This window comes from Pituophis catenifer, unplaced genomic scaffold, assembly GCF_029215685.1.
Source record: "Pituophis catenifer annectens isolate HBS135680 unplaced genomic scaffold, rPitCat1.0.hap2 SCAF_4, whole genome shotgun sequence".
NCBI classification, from domain to species: domain Eukaryota; kingdom Metazoa; phylum Chordata; class Lepidosauria; order Squamata; family Colubridae; genus Pituophis; species Pituophis catenifer.
In genome coordinates, this window is record NW_027256884.1 from 118,784,928 (window position 1) to 118,806,959 (window position 22,032).

Below are 22,032 nucleotides of genomic sequence, written 5' to 3' on the forward strand. Positions count from 1 at the left end.
TATACATAGTTACAATATTAGTCATTTATATCTCTTTTCCAACCAGCTGTAAAAATGATTCCATATCTTAAAATATTCTGACGCTTCCTTATCCTTAATCATCAAAATTAATCTATTCATTTCTGCACAGTCTAAAATTTTTCAACTCTGTTGTTCTTTTGGTTTCTCATCCAAGAACCAACTTAAGCTTTTTAATTCATTCCTCTCTATAGAGCCCTCCACATGCTAAGAACTACCTATTCATAATTCATATCCCATTTAATAAACTCTGTAAATAGGAATCGCAGCAAGATCATCTCTATGATTACGAATAACGGAGGCACAAAGACCCACCAGGTTCCCCAGGCCCCGCCCCGTTCCATGATTTGCTCCTCCTCTTTTAGTTCAAACTCAATCAAGCGCCCCTGTTATTTTAAGAGAAAGTCTTTTAAGAGATAAGAATGATTTGCACTCTTTACACTTCCGGTTTCCAATCGACCCTCTCCCCCCCCCAGAGTAGGAGATTAAAGGAAAATAAACGGAAAAATGCTCCGCCAGTCGGAAGAAGTAGGCATTATTGCACCTTCCTGAATTTGGAATCGATACTCTTTCGATGTGGGACGAGACTCGTTCATGTGCTTGTTTTCCCCATGAAGTTTAAACCAGAAGTAGTATGCTGGGGTTTGCTCTATCTTTAACTCTTTGCTCTCACTTCCGGTCTAAAACTGAACTACGGTACCTTTTCTCTTTGCAATGCGGTCGAGAAAGATCCGGCTAAGAGCGTCGCAGTTTTATCCCGCCCCCTTCCTCCCCCGCCCCCCGGGGAAGCCAACCGACCAATCCTGATCACATTTTACCGGAAGCTTAAGCGTTTGAGCCACTCTAGCCTCGTTCTTTATTATAGAAACTCTACCTAGAGTTGTTTCTCTATGGTTTCGTGTGCGGTGGATGCTGGCCTGCGGGAGGAATAATGGCGGGGCGGGCCTAGCCGTGCGGCGGTAACTGCGAGCCTTGGATTGAGCTACATGGTTGGATCTTCGTATGTGCTTCAGAAGCCGGAACCTGCTCCATTTAAGTCAGTCATTACAGCAGGTAGATTTAATTATAATACAAATGTTGTGATGGGGATTTTTTTAAAACGTGTTACGGAGCTTTCAAGCAGTCCTAGGTAGGCAGAATCTATTGACACGACAGCCCTGTAAGGTAGACCAGCAGCCCTATCCTCCCCCCCCCACAAATCCCCTTCTTGCAAAAGGAGAAGGGCTTTGAGCAAGGGAGGAAGCTCTTTCTCAGTCTCAACGTACAATCCAGAATAACAATATTGATGTGTTTTACAGGACGTGTCTGGGGGTGGGGGGGTCAATCTCCAGTTGAGCTTGAAAAAAAATTGAGGCTGGCTAATGCTGGGATGGGAGACCACCAGGAAATCCCAGGGCTGGAGGATAGACTGGGGATTTAAAGGTGACATTGGCAGACTATCAATGTTCTCCTGCCTAGGAAACTACATGAATCTGTCTTTTAAGTTTTCAAGAGTCCATCAAAGTGATCTTTTTGGAGACTGGATTAATTCAGAGGGGATTAAAGGAGTTAGTCTAATCATGTGGATCTGAAGCTTTTCCCTTACAGTGGTATCCTACAGATGAGATGAGATGAGATGAGATGAGATGAGATGAGATGATGAGATGAGATGAGATGAGATGAGATGAGATGAGATGAGATGAGATGAGATGATGAGACGAGACGAGACGAGACGAGTTGAGTTGTTGAGTTGAGTTGTTGAGTTGAGTTGAGTTATTGGCCAAGTGTGAGTGGACACACAAGGAAGTTGTCTTAGGTGTATATGCTCTCAGTGTACATAAGGAGAATAAAATACATTCATCAAGAATAAAAAGATACAACACTTAGTGATAGTTAAGGTTACTAATAAGCTATCAAATTGTACAAATAAAAACAATAGAAATTGAAAGCTACAAGCAACATGGTTATAGTAATAAGTGGGAAGAGATAGATACTAGTAAGGAAGAGAAGAATAATAGTCTTAGTAAATTACTTGACAGTGTTCTGGGACTTAGTTGTTAAGCAGAGTAATGGCATTTGGGGGTGGGGGGAAACATGAATCTGTCTAAGTTTTCAAGAGTCCATCAAAATGATCTTTTGTGAGACTGAATTCAGAGGGGATTAAAGGAGTTAGTCTAATCATGTGGATCTGAAGCTTTTCACTTACAGTGGTATCCATACAGGTGAGATTAGAGCAATGTTTTCCTCCTCCTCCTGGGGCACTTCCAGGTGTGTGGACTTCAACCCCCACAATTCCTTTTAACTGAATGAGAATCCTGGGAGTTGAAGTCCCATCTCTTGGGGAAAAGTTGGGGACCGCTGGATTAGAATCAGGAACTTGGAGGCTGTTTTGTGATTATGTTTCCACCCCAGTTCAAATGATGCATCAGATTGGGGTGTTTAAAAATAGTTGCTGGATAGATTTGTGTTGTGATTGTAATAATTGCAACTATTGCAATCACAATACAAATCTATCCAGAACGGGACACGATGGCTTAGCAGTTAAAGATGCCGAGCTTGTTAGCTGAAGCTGACAGTTCGGCTTCGAGACCCGAGAGCCACACAACAGGGCTTCTGCCCACCTAGCAGTTGGAAAGCTTGCAAATGCAAGTAGATAAATAGGTACCACTTTGGTGGGAAGGTTACAGGTTCTGGGCGCCTTTGGCGTATAGGCATGGTGGCCATGTGACCACAAAAAATGTCTTCAGACAACGGTTGCTTCCTCAGCCAAGAAATGGAGATGAGCACCCTACCCTAGTGCCCGACACAAGTGGGCAGGGAAACCTTTATCTTTAACTAAGATTGATTCAATTCTTTGAAATTAAAGTGGTCTGTTTATGATGCATGTATTTGGTACAAGGAGCTAATTGTAGTCTTAACTTAATTACCATATGAATGTTACAATCAATGTCATGTTTTATTAGTATAGAAGCAGAGATGAATTATATTGTGTTTGGTAGCCTTCCAACAACAGATCTATAACTTGATAATAGAAACTTGTCGATTCAGTTATTTGCTGCCTTGGTAATAAGATGAGTAGGGAAATGCCTAAATGAATGATAGGTAAGTATTGAAGGAAGTCATCTGATATTGCATAAGTATATGGAGTCTCTTTAGGATTGAAGAGCATCAAGAAATCCTAAACATAATACATTTTCTTTACAACAGATACGTGAACATGCTTATTCTATATTTTAAAAAATAAACTAGTGATAGTTTATTAAATTTGTTTGCCGCCCATCTCACCTAAAGACAAGCATAATGATGCCTCATTGCCGGTTGGCTGCTAAAACATGCTTTTCTTCAAAGGAAATTGTTTCACTAGCACACTGTATGTCTAGCAGCTCTAACTACGGAACAGAATAAAAGCCTCTGATAGCAAATAGTTTTTTAAAAAAAAAAGTTTATTTGATTTATATGCCACCCTTCTCTGGAGACTCAGGGCGGCTTACAATGCGTTAAGCAATAGCCTTCATACTTTTGTATATTTATACAAAGTCAGCTTATTGCCCCCACAATCTGGGTCCTCATTTTACCTACCTTAGAAAGGATGCAAGGCTGAGTCAACCTTGAGCCTGGTGAGATTTGAGCTTGCAGTAATTGCAGGCAGCTGATGTTAATAACAGTGCTTTAGTCTGCTGCACCACCAGTAGACTATAGTTGTCCATATTGTGTTTTAAGCATGCACTGTTTGCACAGATGCAAAAAGCAAAGGAAGGTTACTATGTGATTTATATGCAGATTTTACTTCGTAGCCATTGAATTCTGAAAGGTAGTTTTTAACATAATTTTATTGCATTTAAAGGGGGTCACGGTGGCTCACGTGGTAAGACGCTGGGCCTGTGCACCGCTGAGGTTGGCAGCTCAGCGGCTCAATTCCTGTGAGCGAGTAAACCGCGTAGGGACAAGAAAGGAGCCTCCCAGATTGCCTATCGGCATTCAGGTGTCCCGCGGGTGAAGATAACACTGCCCAAAAAAATTCCTTTCACAGAGACAGTCAACCACCTCTGTGATCCCTGGCTAACATGTGCCATACACTAAATAAGTAAATAAATGGCATTTAAATCTCACCTACCCTCTGTGCATCCAAGATAATGTAGACAAGGTTTTCCTTAATTTTATTTAGTAACTATCATTAATGGCTCGTGAGAGAAGGTAATAACCTGAAAGCTATCAGAGACATGATACAGGAAGAGCAAAAACTGAATGAACCCAATACATTTACAATTCTGATAGAAGCTTTGATGTAAGAATAAAAATAAGTGTTCTTGTTTGTCATCCTTTACAGTGATTTTTAGGAAACCTCCAAGACTTCCAAAGAATAGAATCGTATTTCATATTAAAAATACTTTTTGGCTCTGTATCTGCCCACATTTTTCCATTTTAATCCTTGGAAATTAGAAAGAATACTATATATTCTTTTGCTACATTTTAAAATGTAGGTACGGTGTATCATTAGGGTTTTTGAGATGCATCAGTAGAATAAAGATACACCTCTGCTTAAAACTGCCATTCTGTGTTGGCTTCATTACCACCAAACCTCTTGAATCCAGTATAGCTTGCTAAGAAATGAAGATACATAACATTGGGGCTGCAACTGTAACGGGGACCATTTCCTAGAATAAGATGTATTGACCAAGCTTTGTTTTTGTTTTACTATTGTAGGTTTTAACCGACATCCATGGTGTGAGTTTAATTCCATGCTTGTAAGATGACTACCGCTGCTCGACCAACCTTTGAACCTGCAAGAGGCGGACGAGGGAAAGGAGAAGGGGACCTAAGTCAGCTCTCCAAGCAGTATTCTAGCAGGGATCTTCCTTCTCATACGAAAATCAAATATAGGTAAAGGCCAAGTTTTTGTGGTGGTGATGGCGGGAATTGATTTTGGTAGCGGGCTTTATTTTGTCTGAAAAAGGAAGGCCTGCCGTTTGTTTTGTTTCTGGCATCTAGTGTATTGTCAGTGCAGTATAGTTACCATTTGTACCGGAGACCAATTCCTTGTGTATCTTAACCACACTTGACCAATGAAAGTATTCTGTTTAAGGGAAGACATGATGCATCTGGAGATTTATGAATTTATCATCTCAGGTAGGTCACACACCATCCCACACCATTCAGTTGCCTCCTGAAAAAGCACCTTTGGGACAACCGTGACCTGGATGACTGAGAATCTCTACAGACTTTTACCAATTTGGGATGAAGACCCTTTGGATAGTGTGGGAGTAGGAATGGATTTCCAGAGGAAAAATTGCAGACTACAGGAACCAGGAACACCACTCAGGTGACCCTGAGGTCACAGATAAACCTCCAAGTGCTTCAACGACCCTCTAAAACAGGGGTCATCAACCTTTTGGACCTCAGGGATCACTAAATTCGTAATTTTAAATCCCGTGGACAACTAATATGATCTGCTTAATGACCGGCTGGGTGGGCGTGGCTAGGTGGTCATGTGACTGGGTGGGCATGGCCAACTTGATGTCACTGACGTCGAGGGGCACCTTGCCAGCCTCTACTCGCCTCTCCACTCCCAGCCACTTCTCTCCTGCCTGCCCAGGCTCCTTAGGGCCCCAACGGGAAACAGTTGTTGGAGCTAAACAGCCACCACGAGAAAGAATTGGCAAAACAGCTGGCTCAGTTCAAGGAGGCTCAGCAGAAGCACCTCACTGAAGACTACGAGCATAGGCTTTCCAAGCAGAGAAAAGACCTGCAGGAGTGCAAGGCCAGGTACTGGCACCTGGAGGCTCAGCGGGCTGAGATGGTCAGCCAGTTCCAGGCCATGATGCAGTCCCACTGGAACAAGGTCCTCCGACTCTTCGCCACCAGTGATGCTTCCCTCCAGCCTTCGCCCAAAGTCTTACCCCGGGAGGCTGAAACAGACCCCAAGTCAGAATTTCTGCCCCCCTCCGACCCACACAAGAAGATCCCGAAGGTGGAGACTCTCTGCAGCAACACAAACGTTCATTGCACGTATCCGGCCCAGGGGCCATAGTTTGAGGACTCCTGATTTAGTGCAGTATAAAAAATGCAAATAATTTTTCTGCGGGCCACTAAAATTTTCTTGTGGACCACTAGTGGTCCGTGGACTACCAGTTGGTGACCGCTGCTCTAAAAGGATGCAGATGGCCAGCTGTCTGCAAGGGATATAAATCCTTTCATTCCCTACCATCCAGTCAGAGTTGAAGAAGCTTCTTGGATGAGAAGCGAAACGTCTTCAAAAGAAAAAACAAGAAAGTCCAGTTGCCTCCTGAAAAAGCACCTTTGGGACAACCATGACTTGGATGACTGAGAATCTCTACAGACTTTCAGAAGTTTTTATGTTCCAAAATAGAAAATGGCTGATGGAAACTTTCCTAATAGCAGATCACGTTGCTTTGCACTTCCCCAATTCTTACTTCATTTTTCTCGTCTTCTGTGCTGCATCAGCTTCCTTTTCTTGACTCTCCTTCTTTTAATGTGCTGCTTCTTTCAGGCAAACCACTCAGGATGCCCCTGAAGAGGTGCGTAACCGTGATTTCCGGAGAGAGCTGGAGGAGAGGGAGAGAGTTGCTGTGAGAGAGAAGAACCGAGACAGGCCAGCGCGAGGTTTGTGCCGCCATCATAGCAAAGAGATTGTTTTGCGTGGTTGGTCAGCCTCTGAGGCGATAGCCGTGGATCAAATGCAGGCCCAAGAAGCTCAAAAGGGGTTCACTCAAGTAAAATTTGAAAATATTCCATGGGGTGTAATGACTTAATATAAGGCCAGCTCAACAACTTGTCACTATAGATAAAAAATGTTATATACCGTATTTTTCGGACTATAAGATGCACCGAAATTTACAGGAGGAAAACAAGAAAAAAATAGTTTTTGGCCTCCGTGTGTCGGATTTTCGCCCTCCCAGGCCCCGAGAAACACTGCACAGCCCATTTTCGTCAAAAATGGCCCCATTTTTGGGCTCCCAAGACCTCTAGGCATCACATTTTCACCCTCTCAGGCCCCCAGAAGCACTCTGCAGTGCTCTGCAAGGCCCGTTTTCATCAAAAACTGTGCCCGTTTTTGGCCTGCAGAGTGCTTCTGGGGGCTGGGGAGAACGAAAACGTGATGCACAGAGAGCTTGGGAGCCCAAAAACAGGCCCATTTTTGGCAAAAATGAGCTGTGTGGAGCACTGCAGAGTGCTTCTGGGGGCTAGGGAGGGCGAAAACGTGATACACGGAGGATTTGAGAGGCCAAAAACGCCCGTATTCAGTCTATAAGACGCACCTGAATTTTCACCACTTTTAGTGGGGAAAAAGGTGTGTTTTATACTCTGAAAAATACGGTCATTAACTTCTTTCCTTTACTCTAAAGACTGTTTACAGTCTTACAAGCAAAAATCACTGAGAACTGGAATAGACGTGGCACCTTCCTCTGCCTCTTCTTTTTCCAGTGAGAGAAGCAGTAATACAACTCTTATTAGAATTTGGATATACTGAAACATCGGTGTGACCTAGTAACATTTTCTTTTAACCTGTCAGCTTCATTTTCTGTGGTATTCACTTTTCTTTCATTGCTGTTTGGTTATAAGTCTTTTTTTTTTTTGTGGCTATGTTTCTTTCCCAGAACACACAACTTCCTCTTCGGTCTCAAAGAAACCTCGCCTCGATCAAATCCCTGCCGCTAACCTGGATGCAGATGACCCTTTGACTGACGTATGTTATTTCAGACCGTTTGGGCACTCGGCGATTCTCTTCTCCGTGGCCTGCCTTGATCCACTCATAGCTCCTCTGCTGTGACTGTTAGTGCAGTCCAGGTCAGATAAGGATTAAGGTCATCACTTCTGTCCTGATTAATTTTTTGACTCAAGATTGAGTCTGCTGCGTACATGGCATCCGCTCTGCTGCCACTCAATTGTGAGGAAGGAAGGGGTGGATTCAGTGGACTTCGAGTTTTTAGAATTGACTGTGAGGCCCAGGTTTTTCTGTGAAATCAAAATAAATGGCCATAACCATTGCCGCTGTAGTTTACAAAATGGAGTGCTCTTTCCTCAAACTGGATTAATGTAGAAGACTGACATACGAGCTTCCGGATGTTAGAATTTTGGAATGGTTAGAATGGGAATCTTTACAGTTATTGCAAACCATAGAGCTTTTCTGTCGGTGGGGCCAGGCGGCCCCCTCAGGAAAACACGACTCTTGAATCCATTGAGTTGAATCAAAAGAATTTTTACTGAGAGAAACTGGATGCAGTAAAGTCAGGCGGAATCTGAAGGTCCTGCACCAAAGCGTAAAACAATTCCGTTGATTGCCCAGTCGCAACCTGTCTTACCAGTCCACCGGCAGCCAATGCGATGCCGAGAAGTTATTTTGAGAACGCTGAGGTGCTAGGCCAGTGATGGCTAACCTTTTTGTCGTTATGTGCCAAAAACATGTGCGCACATGTGCCGGCACCCATAATGCAATGCGCGTGCAATCCCCCCCCCCCGTGTGCACCGCACATGCGGCGCGACTCCCCCTGAGCCCTGTTTTGGGCCTAGCAGGCCTCCATGCAGCCTCCTGGGACCAAAAATGGGCTGCAGGGGGGCGCCACACACACACACTCTGCGCCCCTCCCACCCCCACATGTGCGGCAGAAACGCGAAACTCAGCTGGCCGGCGGGAGGCACGCGCGCATGCGCAATGGAGCTGAGCTGGGGTGATGGCTCGCATGCCCGCAAAGAGGGTTCTACATGCCACCTGTGGCACGCGTGTCATAAGTTCACCATCACAGTGCTAGGCAGACAACAGTTCACACTTGGGGCACAATGGCCTTGGAAGCTGGCGAAAACCGGCTGCAAAGAAGTCCGTCCCATCTCCGAAGACAGGCCCCCTCCCAAATTTCCAAGCGAACAGCGCAAGCGGAAAAATCCCAAGCATGCCATCTCCTATCTCCACAAGCATAATGGCATGAGGCACGATGGTGGATCTGACATCTTCCTTCTTAAACTTTGGGAATCGTAAACATCCATTTAGTTGCCAAATCTTTTTTTTTTAACTGATAAGCACTTTTGAAATTTTGAGAATACTTATTTTATTTATATCCCGCCTTTGTTATTTTTATAAACAAGTCAAGGTGGTGAGGTGAACATATCTAAATATCCTTCCTCCTCCTATTTTCCACACAATAACCTTTGAGGTGGGTTGAGAGAGAGGGAGTAGCCCAAGGTCACCCAGCCGCTTTCAAGGTTAAACATGCTTTCCCAAAACTGCTGCACCAGAGGGTGTGGCCAGTCACTAAACATCCATTTATTGGACAGCAAAATTCCTGCCACTCCTTATAATATCCCATAACTCTAGGATCTCAACTTCCGGGTTTTTTTTCACACACATGACAAAGCACTGGAGTTTGATTCCCATCGTTTTTATTTTCTAAAATGTTTTTCTCCTGCATTTTTAATGCAGAACCATTAAAATTGGTTGAAGTGAATATATTGCAATATACTGGCTTCTATGTGGCTTCACTGAGCAATGACTCAGTGGCTAACATGCTGAGCTTGTCGATCGAAAGGTCGGCAGTTCAGCGGTTCGAATCCCTAGTGCCGTGTAATAGGGTGAGCTCCCGTTACTTGTCACAGCTTCTGCCAACCTAGCAGTTCGAAAGCACGTTAAAAATGAAAGTAGAAAAAATAGGGACCACCTTTGGTGGGAAGGTAACAGCGTTCCGTGCGCCTTTGCCGGCCACATGACCATGGAGATGTCTTCAGACAGCGCTGGCTCTTCGGCTTTGAAACGGAGATGAGCACCGCCCCCTAGAGTCGAGAACAATTAGCACATATATGCAAGGGGAACCTTTACTTTTTTATGTATTTTTGTTTCAATTAAATCTATCTAATAATAATAATTATTAGAGACCCAGGCCTATATTAAATAATATATGTTGTGATTGAACCTAAGAAGATGGATACAGAGCTGAATTGAAAATACGGTAGCTTAAAAATGGTCTCAAGGTTTTTTTGTTTTTTTAAAAAAATTGATTTATATGCCGCCCTTCTCCGGAGACTCAGGGCGGCTTACAATGCGTTAAGCAATAGCCTTCATCCTTTTGTATATTTATACAAAGTCAGCTTATTGCCCCCACAAACTGGGTCCTCATTTTACCTACCTTAGAAAGGATGGAAGGCTGAGTCGACCTTGAGCCTGGTGAAATTCGAACTTACAGTAATTGCAGACAGCTGGTGTTAATCACAATGCTATCAGTCTGCTGAGTCACCAGGCCCGTTGCATACATGATCCCCCCCCACTCCCAAAATACGTTTCATTTGAAAATTTTCATGTTCAATTAGGAGGAATCAGAAACAGAAAGAAATCTTTGGTGAGTGATGATTTCTGTGGTAAAAATTTAAAACTGTAACGTATGCTCGCTTGGTACAATCTTGATTGGAAAACTGGAAATTGCCAGTTAGTTGCTTGATAAGTGCATTATATATACCTGTTTTATGATATGACCCAGGGAACTGGAATTAAAAAAAATTACACTAGCAGGAGGGTACTAGTGTGCATTTCAGAAATAAATTGGAAAAGAGGCGTCAGAGCACAAGGGAAGCGCCTGTCTGTTTTTAAAGCAGCTGCATCTTGGGAAGCAGTAGGCTTAATTCGGTCAGTGGTAGGGAAGGGCTGTGTTTGGGTCTTTGTGCCATCCAGAGTTCCTTTCTGGAATGGAATCTGAAACATTGCACACTCCTCTTGGGTATAAAATGAACAGTCTTCTGGTTTTGCTCCATTTGTAGGAGGAGGAAGAGGAGGAAGATTATGATGAAGAGAGTGACGACGATACAGCTGCACTGTTAGCTGAGCTAGAGAAGATAAAAAAGGAACGAGCTGAAGAGCAAGCCCGGAAGGTAAACGCATGATTTAAGTTTGCTGATGAAATGACAAAATGAAGATAGGTAGCTGATGGATACCTTCTAGGGCAGAAGTGTCAAACTCGAAGCCAGCAGGCCGAATCCGGGCCCTTGGGATGGTTAGATCTGACCCGCAGGACCGCCCTGAAAACAGCAAAGGACTAGCCTGTGGGGACTCTGCCAGCAAAAACTGGCTCCGTTTTCACTGGCAGAGGGCTGCAGGAAGCTGTCGCGGCCAAAAAGGGGCCGTGGAGGGGCTACTCGCGGCTCCCCCGAGCTCTGTTTTTGCCGGCAGAGGGCTAGCAAAACAAACTAAAAACAAAAAAAAATGTTTGCCCTTTTGTATTTGAGCATGCAAGAAAGGAGAAAGGGAAAGAGGAAAGACAAAAAGATGGGAAGATAAGATGGGAAGAGAGCAAGGAAGGAAAAAAGAAGGAAAGCGGGGAAGGAAGAAGAAAGGAAAATGGAGAGGGAAGGAAAAAGAAGAAAAGGAGGGAAAGGAAGGAAGGAAGATTATAATGAGAGTGGGGGTGGGGTGGGTCTGTGGGAAGTCCTGCCTTAGTACTTGGCCACCACAGGTGCCCCCACACGAGTGACGTCAAGCTGGCCCACCTACCCTGGCCCCCAAGGTCAAACAAAACCCTGATACGGCCCTCAATGAAATTGACACCCCTGTTCTAGGGCTACCATTAGAGGTAGCCCTCAACTTACAACCACAGTTGAGCCCAAAATTAATGTTGCCAAGTGAAAAATCTGTTAAGTTTTGCCCCATTTTACAACTCTTCTTGCCACATTTGTAGAGCGAATCCCTGTAATTGTTAAATTAGTAGCATGGTTGTTAAGTGAATCTGGCTTCCCCACTGATTTGGTTTGTCTGAAGGTTGCAAAAGGCGATTTGGGAGCCCTGGTAGACGGCAACCGTCACGAAAATATCAACCCCTTCAGCATCCGAATGTAAATCACGTGACCTAGGGGGCGCGGCAATGGTCATAAGTGTGAAAAATGGTCACAAGTCACTTTTTTTCAGCACCGTTGTAACTTCGAACAGTCCCTTTGTGAACTGTTGTAAGTTGAGGACTATCTGTATTTATTGAAAATGATTCTTTTTTTTATTTGGGGAGAAATTCTTTCATAACTCTGCTGCTGAAATTGCATTTGATTGATGATAATGTTATCCAGTCGTGCCCAGCTCTTGATGTTTCTATGGGCCAGGTCTCTCCACATCTTCCGATCTTGCCCTACTTCCTTGATTTTTCTATGCTCTGGCTGTGTCAGCTTTGATGGTGTACATTTGATTAGATGGGCACATTTAGATTCTATGAGATTGAGTGTAGTGGTGGCCTAGAGGTGGAGCTCTCGCCTCAGAATCAGGAGGCTGTGGGTTTGATCCTAGGTAGAGGCAGATATTTCTCTCTCTGGGCACACACGGAATATATCTGCTGAAAAAAAAGCTCAGCATTGGCGACAGGAAGGGCATCTGGCCAGTAAACACTCATCTCTATTCAGTTGCCCAGACTCCACCCCGCAAGGGATTATGGGGTTGTTAAAAGAGAATGATTTAGGTTCTATGAGATGGAAAAGGTATGGAGTTTGGATACAATGAACACCAGCTATCTTCTATTCTTATTTTCCTCTCAAAAACCCTTTTCACCTAACAGTTGTAAATCGTTTTTCCAAGCGATGGTAAAGTAAGTAGCACCTCATTGCCCAGTGTTTTAGAACTGCATTATTTTCAGTTTCACTTATGAGAGGCTGCTGGAAAAAAAGATACTTATTGACGTAAAATCTAGCCAAAGCATCTGTCCATCTATATATATATAAAAGCCAAATACCACTCACTCATCACAAAATCTCCAGAACGGTAAAGCCTACAAACTTGAAATTTGACATGTATGTTCCTCTTGGCTTCTAGGTGCTCGCTAAGAAAGGATTTTTCGAAATGACCATCAGATCATTAGTATTTCATATAGAGTATTATATTCACACGCTGTGATGCTAAGGAGTTAGACGTTCTACTCCCCCTCCCCACCTGAAAGGAACTCTGTTCCAACTGCCAGTTGCCTTATATTAACACGCTCTGATGCTACCCCTTCGCTAAACCGGGCATGGGTGTGGCTAGCACGTGACTCATCCAGCCTGCGGGCTGGGACATTCTACTCCCCCTCCCCCTCTGTTCTGACTGCCAGTTGCCTTATATTAACATACTCTGATGCTACGGAGTTACACATTCTACATTACATTTCAGGCTTTAAGGGTCGATTTATCACGCCCGATCACATAGTTTCGTAGCGAAGCACGGGCGTCCGGCTAGTATTTTATAGTTGTGAAACGTGCTAGGAGAGAGTAAGGTCTATTTCACTAATAAAAGCAGTTTGTTAACAAGAATAGAGAGCTGGCAGTTCACAAAGGAGCAGCCCCATATGGAGAATTGTTGGGCCTCTGATGTAAGTAAACAGATTTAATTCATTTCTTGGTAATCCAGAGATACCAACAATCCAGTCTTGTCCATTATATCAGAGCAAACCAGTCATTGCATATAAGCTAGGAATGTGCAAAACTTTCAATTCAGAATGATTTTGAATTTGGAACATTTTTCCACTCCCCGATACAACTATTATTTCTAGAAACAGTCCTTTAGTACCACTAGAGGCTGCTAGAAGCTGTTCGATGTAAAGTTTCCCGTCAGGCACCGTCCAGATGAACTGAATTGCAGTTTATCTTGCTCAGCCAGATTGGCCAAAGAATGGTGGGAGTAGGAATCTGAGGGCACCACGGTGGGGAAGGCTGGTCTGCAGCTCGAATGAGGGATGTGCAAAATTCCTTAGTACAGGAACAGTTCAGTTGGATATTCCCAGGGAAGTTCAACTTTTTTCTTCCAGAATGCACCAATTGTCTTGTTTTGTGGTGGTCTTTTCTGGATGCGGTCTGGACCCCAACCTGAAATCTTTTCCAGAACATCACGAAGAAAAAGCCATTTTTTTTCCATAAAACTGTTGGGAATGTTCCTTCTAGTGCAGTGATGGCGAACCTTTTCGCCATCACTGAGTGCCAAAAAGGAGTACACGCACGCTAGTCTGCACCGCAACCCGGAAGAGGAGCTACCCAGGGTTACATGCGTGCGCCTGAAAATGAATTTCCGGTTTCCAGCACACACATGCTCGTCGGCCAGCTAGCTTTCTGGGTTTCTGGTGCACATGGACATGCGACAATCAGGCTGGCCGGCGCGCATGATCCCCCAGGATAACGGAAGACCAGCTCTTCCAGTTTCCTGCACTGCCGCACGCACGAAGGTGTGTGTGCCACTACTAGAACCATCACGGTTCTAGTAGAACACTAGGAGGCAACTGGACTTCCTTGTTTTTTCTTTTGAAGATGTTTCGCTTCTCTTCTAAGAAGCTTCTTCATCTCTGACTGGATGGTGGGGAATGGCTTGGTGGGAATGGCAGGGGAAGGATACTGTAAAATCTCCATTCCCTCCCCAATCCAGGGGAAGGTTACTGCAAAATCCCCATTTCCTCCCGATCAGCTGGGACTTGGGAGGCAGAGAATAGATGGGGGTGGCAGTCAGAGGTGGTATTTACCGGTTCTCCGAACTACTCAAAATTTCCACTACCAGTTCTCCAGAACTGGTCAAAACCTGCTGAAACCCACCTCTGCCCGACACCTGCCTCGCCGGCCCATTTCTTCTACAGCTGGCAAGACTTTCCTGAAGGCCTCTGTAGCTGATAACAAAGCTCGGGATCAATCTGGAGCACTTGTTATCGGCTGCAGAAGCCTTCAGGAAAGCCTTGCCGGCCACAGAAGAAGTTCCTGTTGGCCTCTGACAGCGAAAAGGAGGCTAGGGTGACGCACGCAAGTGAGGTTAGTCAGCGGATGACATCTCCCCCCCACCCGAAAATAAGACCTGGTTCCTTTTTTGGTGGCAATATATATATATGTATGTATGTATATATATATATGACAGGATCTTATTTTTGGGGAAACATGCTATGCTTCTTTGGCTTCTCCTTTGAACTTATCAAACTGTTTATCCTGCACTGGATAGCTGGTTTACCAAGTACAGTCATCTTTGCTCTGATTGGCAGCTACTCTCTAAGCCGTCGGGCAATCGTTTCCCCGCTCCGCCTGCCCTGCACAGTTTTGCAGCCTGGAATTCTTTCCGTGGCTGGTTTAACCCCGTTATGTTCCCATATCAAAGCCATGTGATCTCCTGCTGAGCTTCAGCATTTCTGGAATGTTATGCTTGTCCTGAATTCTGTTTATGAGTATGCTCTATATCTGAGGTAACTAATACCCCTGTCTGGGAAATGACGGCGAGGAATACATGGAGCTTATGTATGTTATTAAAATTAAAATTATGAGCATGCAAGACATTGAGTTTACCTTTTATCCAGAAAGCAACGCAAGACAAAATTATATTGAATACCAGTAAAGGATCAAACTTAAGGTAAACGACATTAGTTGGGTTGGCTTCAACTTGTAGTTGTTGTTAATAAGACAATATTTACAGAATGGATCAAATAGAATACCCTGTTTCCTCCAAAATAAGACATCCCCTGATAATAAGCCCAATCGGGCTTTTGAGCGTATGGCAATAAGGCCAAGCGCTTATTTCAAGGTTCTAAAAAATATAAGACAGGGTCTTATTTTTGGGGAAACACGGTAGTTCCATTTAGATGAAGTGTAGCATACGAATAAGATTAAAAATTTTAATGACTTTGAATATTTTAGTTACTTAACTGAAGAATACATACAGGTCTGTTTAAGTTGTTACCAGGTTTTCTTTTTACCATGCAAAGGATTTTTACATGTCTCTTTTCACAAATCTTGTAGTGCCCTGAGAAAAACTTGAGTGAAAAGTCTGGATTTCCCACATCCTGAATTTAACTGTTACATTTGCTTTGTTTTTTTTAATTAGTGCGATTGGCTTTTTATCTTAATATTTATGCTTGCTTGATCGGCCTCCAATCTCCAGATTACACGCTATTTGTGGAGGATGCAAGTGGTATTATCTTTTACCACCTGGCCCAAACTAAATCAGTTGGTATTCGCTCTCCAATTTCATCCCAGGGATAAGCACTGGAACCATTTTTGTTTCCAAGCCAAGCCCAAGGTTAAAAGTTGAAGCTGTCACTCAGGAACCGACGTTTCAAATTCCCTGCCATGATTCCCCCTGGCCATTTTTATTGTATGTGTGCTGAAAATGAGCATCCTTGGGTCTGGTTTGCTACGAGCGACGTTCTTGGGTGGTTTTAAATAACCTTACCATTACGATATGCATATTTAGGATTTATCAATAGCATTACAGTTTGATAATCGTGTAAATTACTTCTTGAAAAATCAGAATTCCATTCCACCCTGCACTGGGCAGATCTCACCTCAAGGGACTCTTTAACATTTGAGGAAGGATTCTGACACGCTCGGAATAGGTTCTGAGAAGGACAAGAAGGATAATCAGGAGATTAGAAACCGAGGCCTGTGAACAGAGATTAAATGAGTTAGCAATATTGAGCCTTGAGAAAAAATAAGGCTGAGGATAGGACAGCAAAACTTCAAATACTTAAAAAGGCTGCTAAGTAGAAGTCAGCCAAGAACCATTCTTTGTCCTCCTGGAAAGCAAGACTGGGAATGACGGTTTTAAGATACAGCAATATGAATCCAGTTGACGATTAGGAAAAAAGATGTTATCTCTTCATGGGCTTCCCTCCGCGGGTTGCTTTTAATAAAAGCTATCCAGGCATGTTCTACAGATAGTCCCCGACTTACGACCGATGGCTTACCGATTGCACAAAGTCACAACGGACCCCCTTCCCCAGGTACTTACGACCTGGTTCTGAAATTGTGACACGTACCCTCATTCACACATGACGGCATTTATGTCTGGTTTTGACGCACGCACAACAAAATGGCGCCTAGCAAACAAAATGATCATGGCGACTGCTTAACAACTGCTGCAAAAAAAGGTTGTAAAACAGATCCGGTCACATGGTGGTCTGCTTTATAACTCTGATGACTTACGACCGTAATGGGCAGGGTACATTAAGGTTGCAAGTCGCGAACTACCTGTAGTTTGGATTTTCATATAGTCTTAATACAAGTGGTGGGATTCAAATAATTTAATAACCGGTTTTCTCTGCCTTAATGACCAGCTGGGTGGGCGTGGCCATGGTGGGTGTGGCCAGGGGGTGTGACAGGCAGCACTCAGCCTCCTGTGCCCCCCTGGAAGCAAAAATGGGCTGCGGGGTGGGGGGGAATGACACACCGCCTCCCCTGCGCCCCATTTTGGGCCTAGTAGGCCTTCCTCCAGTCTCCTGGCAGTGAAAATGGGCCATGGAGGGCCCGGCCCACCCCCTGCGCCCTGTTTTGGGCCTAAGAGGCCTCCCTACACTTACCTGGGAGCCAAACTAGGTAGCTCAGTGGCTAAGACACCGAGCTTGTCGATCAGAAAGGTCAGCAATTCGGCTGTTTGAAGGGTTGATCTCCTCTAGGACTGCCCTGGATACGAAAAGCCAAAACCTCAGAACAGTCTCTGGCTTCCATCCTGTATTTGGTATATGCTTATTTCAGAAATGGAAACCTGGCACTACAAACATTTTAAAAAAAGAAACTTGGAATGCACTGCAAAAGGACTTGCGGCTGACTCTTTAGCTGCTTCTGCAGGGATCTGAAAAGGAAACAGTCCATTTTTATAAAAGCATGGAGCCCACCTTTCCTTTTCTTGGCAGGAACAAGAACAAAAAGCTGAAGAGGAGAGGATACGGATGGAAAATATCCTAAGCGGTAACCCTTTGCTGAACCTTACAGGACCAGTACAACCTCAAACAAATTTTAAAGTGAAGCGAAGGTATGGAGATGTTAATGGTGCATTAAATTGATTCTCAGCTTTTTTGCCCACTGGATTGTGAATAAGAGTCATAATTCCAAAACAGTTAAATTGGATTTTAATTGAATTGTTTGAAGAGAAAATCGTAAAGCAGAGAAGAGGCATTTAAGGCCTTCAAGTCCTTGATCTCTGTTACACATATAAATACCCAATTGTCTTCCTGTACTACAAATTCACTCTTCTGTTACTTATTTATTTCCCTGTACTTTCCCTATGCTCAGAGTATAGGCAAATAAACAAGAGCTTGTTTACAAGAGAGGCTGTACACCAGGATGTACAAAATTGAACATTTTACTTAGCAGAAAGTGCTGAACCAGCATGGAATAGACACTTCTGGACTGTCTATTCCAGAATAGACTGGACTGTCATGGAGGGGTTGAAATAGAACATGCCAGAACTCTCTGGCACCTACCATTCCTCAGTGAGTTCTGCACATAACTATGAGCTTAATCGGCCAAAGTGTTATTGTTTCTTTTTCTATTATTGTTTTAAAAGCCCTACTTAGTTCTACAGTCTTAATATTGTTACTTTAGGGTTTCATTTTCAGCCCCCATGGGATAACAATGTTTCCTCTGTAATTGATTTAATCCAAGCTCTTGGATTCTACCAAATCTTTAGGATTGACAGAATTTTCCCAGGCTCAGATTCAGAGATAGAAATCTAGAACTAGAGGGAAAAAAATTCACTAAAATGTACATAAGAAAAGGGGTCAGGGCACATTTTAAAATTCCTCCATTCCCAGATAATTAATTTATATTTCATTGTTTTCCATTGGGAAACAAAGCAATGTTCGCATTTTTAAATCTTACGTCTTCCCTACACACAGGCAAATTTGTGTCTTGCACAACAGATCCTTAGATTCTATTTGTCTGAATCTGTTTCTGACTACTGTTTAGATGTTGCCAGATATAGCTAAGTTTTTTTACTTATTTGTATAATGCTAAATCCTCAATTTAAGATCAGTTGTGATGGACCTAGCTGTGGGTTAATTACAACCTGGATTAGAAGTGACAACTATTGGTGGGAGTGGGACTGCAGTCACGTGGCTGTATGTTGGATGCTTGGCAAACAGTCGTTTGCAGCATCATTTAATCACATTTTACTATGACTTTAATCCATTTTAGGTTTGCTTAACAAACTCCATATTCACATTGTAACTGCTGCACTTGCTTAACGACCACTGCAAAAATGATAATAAAAATCGGGTGCGTCATATGACTGACCTGTTTTACTGGCCATCACGACTTATGAGCAAAATGGACAGGTTCCGTCATGGCCATAACTCAAGGACAGCCTGTATGGTTTCTGTAATCAACTCAAGTATGCATTCATAAACTTCCGTTTAGGAAGATCCGTAATATAAATAAAATCAGGGCTATCCGGGGAAAATTATAATACTGGGCCTTTGTTTTACCTGTCCAAATAGCTCTTAACTGTTACCCGCATTCAGAGTAATAGAGTAACGGAGTTGGATGGGACCTTGGAGGTCTTCTAATCCAACCTCCTGCTCAATTTCAGACAAATGGTTGTCCTGTTTCTTCTTAAAAACCTGCATTGATGGAGCACCCATAAGTTCTTTTATTACATTCAGGATAGCCTATTTTAACACATGACTCAGATTTCGTAGGAGTTTCAGTTGTTTTCTGTAATATGCTGTTCCTGCTTCTCCTTCTCAAGAGTTTCTTAACCAAGATGAAGTTTCTGAGGATGGTTGGTCTTTAATCTGGCCATAGTCCCACTCATTGAACTTGAACATTGGGTGTTATCTAACAAAATGAAATTCAATGGTGAAAAAAGTAAAGTTCTACATTTAGCCAAGAAAAACAAAATGCACAGGTACAGTAGTACTTCAAATCCGTATTTCCCCGAAAATAAGACCCTGTCTTATATTTTTTGAACCCTGAAATAAGCTCTTGGCCTTATTTTTGGGGAGGTCTTATTATCTTGGGGTGCGTGGAGCAAGACGGGGCTCCTCTTGCCGTCTTACCTGATTTCCAGCTCCGTCTCCCTAAATCTAACCAGAGGAAATGGCAGGGACCAGCTGTGCATGTATTTAAATATTTTTGGGGAGGGCTTATTTTTGGGGGGAGGCTCATGCGCTCAAAAGACTGATTGGGCTTATTATCAGGGGATGTCTTATTTTGGGGGAAACAGGGTAGTAGTAACTGTGAGAGGGAACTTGGAGTCCTAGTGGGCAACCATTTAAATATGAGCCAGGAGTGTGCAGCAGCTGCCAAAAAAGCCAACACAGTTCTAGGCTGCATAAACAGAGGGATAAAATCAAGATCACATGAAGTGTTAATACCATTTTATAATGCCTTGGTAAGGCCACACTTGGAATACTGCATTCAGTTTTGGTCGCCACAATGTAAAAAAAGATGTGGAAACTCTAGAAAGAGTGCAGAGAAGAGCAACAAAGATGATTAGGGGACTGGAGGCTAAAACATACGAAGAACGGTTGCAGGAACTAGATATGTCTAGTTTAATGAAAAGAAGGACTAGGGGAGACATGATAGCATTGTTCCAATATCTCAGGGGTTGCCACAAAGAAGAGAGAGTCAAGCTATTCTCCAAAGCACCTGAGGGCAGGACAAGAAGCAATGGGTGGAAACTAATGAAGGAGAGAAGCAACTTAGAACTAAGGAGAAATTTCCTGACAGTTAGAACAATTAACCAGTGGAACAACTTGCCTCCAGAAGTTGTGAATGCTCCAACACTGGAAATTTTTAAGAAGATGTTGGATAACTATTTGTCTGAAGTGGTGTAGGGTTTCCTGCCTAAGCAGGGGGTTGGACTAGAAGTCCTTCAATGTCCTTTCCAGCTCTGTTGTTCTGTTCTGTTCTGTTTATTTGCAAATTATCGCTGTTTCTGTCATTCAGTTCAGCCTACACATGTTAACATAGGTGGTTCTTGGTTCTGTACTCAAAACTTCCAGAAGGGGAAATATACTTGAACAGTTTAGTATGGACCAAAGTCTCTGGAAGAACTTCTGATGTGTTCCTTTCCTCTTTTAGGTGGGATGATGATGTTGTCTTCAAGAATTGCGCTAAAGGTGTAGACGAGATGAAAAAAGACAAACGATTTGTCAACGACACGCTGCGGTCTGAATTTCACAAAAAGTTTATGGAAAAATACATCAAGTAGGATCTCATTTTGGAATAGGTTGTGTTGCCGATAGGTTGTGTGGCACAAGTCATTTGCCTTCCATCAGAAACATGCTGGCTCGGATGGAAATCTGTCAACAGTGGGCAGGTATTCCCCATGATCATAGGTATCTTTTTAACTTAATTCCTCGTCTGGCATATTTTTGCATGTTTTATTGTTGTAAAATTACCCCCTGCCGCCTGCCCCTTCCCCTTTCTTGAAGATGTTGGTTTCCTTATTGCTATGAATTTATGTTCACTGGAAAATCATTTTGTAAATGTTTTGAAAACGACTTCCAATAAACCCTCCACTCACTCATGAGATTATTTTCTTTGTTAAACCTACATTAGCTTCCCTCTCCTGCAAACTATGTACTCTTCCCTTACTCAAGATGGGAAAAGCTTGGATATGTTTTTAGACTCAGCAGAGATCCTTCTGTCTTCTGTGACATAAAGCATCCTTGTATTCTGGCTGTCAGCTTCATGGACAAGCAGGTTGACTGTTGCTCCTAAGCACCAGCAACTTCGTTGCTTAGAAGTTTAAGAATTTGGCCCTACTTCACCAAAACCCCACCATAAGGAAGATGGGGTGGGGAGGATAGGGGTTGAAAAAAAAAGGGAAACGACAATGTCAGGTGGATCATACCCTATTCTGCGAGGTAAGGATCCAGCAGCTGTAATGGTACATAGGAAAGACATTGAGAGAGAGAGGGCAAAGAGTGGCTGCCTAGGGAACAGTCAGTTAAGAGACAGCATGTTCTGCAATTGAATAGTTATTCTGACCCGGCTTCCAAACATGACAAACCCTTTGTAGTTAAACAAATGTTCCCTTTATTAGGAGTGCCAGCAGCCCCGGCAAAAAGTCTCTCTCTCTCTTACAGCAGGCTAACAAGTCTGTCCAGCAGGGAGATGAATAGTTGTCTGCCACACATATTCATCTCCACCCCCTGCCTTTTATCCCCAGAGCTAAGATTGAGCTTCGCTAGCAGCGGTGGCTCTTCCTTCCCAAGGATCAGCCCATAGATTTCCACTGCTCTCCTCTCCTGTGCCTTCTGCGCATCTGCACAAAAGGCACTGGACCCAGCTGTTCCTCCTCTTTCTCATCAGCCACCTCCAGACATGGAGGCTGTTGACTCT

At 43.4% G+C, this 22,032-nt stretch overlaps 1 protein-coding gene across 2 annotated transcripts; it reads left to right on the forward strand.

Moving 5' to 3' along the window:
• The first annotated feature begins 928 nt into the window (after positions 1-928).
• CWC15 (CWC15 spliceosome associated protein homolog) lies at positions 929-21,214 on the forward strand. Of its 2 annotated transcripts, none has more exons than XM_070943992.1 (7): positions 929-1,071; positions 4,702-4,878; positions 6,506-6,618; positions 7,614-7,702; positions 10,756-10,866; positions 17,595-17,713; positions 20,767-21,214. In XM_070943992.1, exons 2-7 carry the CDS (start codon positions 4,748-4,750, stop codon positions 20,894-20,896), a joined length of 693 nt encoding a protein of 230 aa, XP_070800093.1. In that variant the 5' UTR covers positions 929-1,071; positions 4,702-4,747; the 3' UTR covers positions 20,897-21,214. The 2 variants fall into 2 exon arrangements, with proteins under 2 accessions (XP_070800093.1, XP_070800094.1); XM_070943993.1 differs by having other exon boundaries at positions 929-1,054.
• The last annotated feature ends 818 nt before the right edge of the window (positions 21,215-22,032 follow it).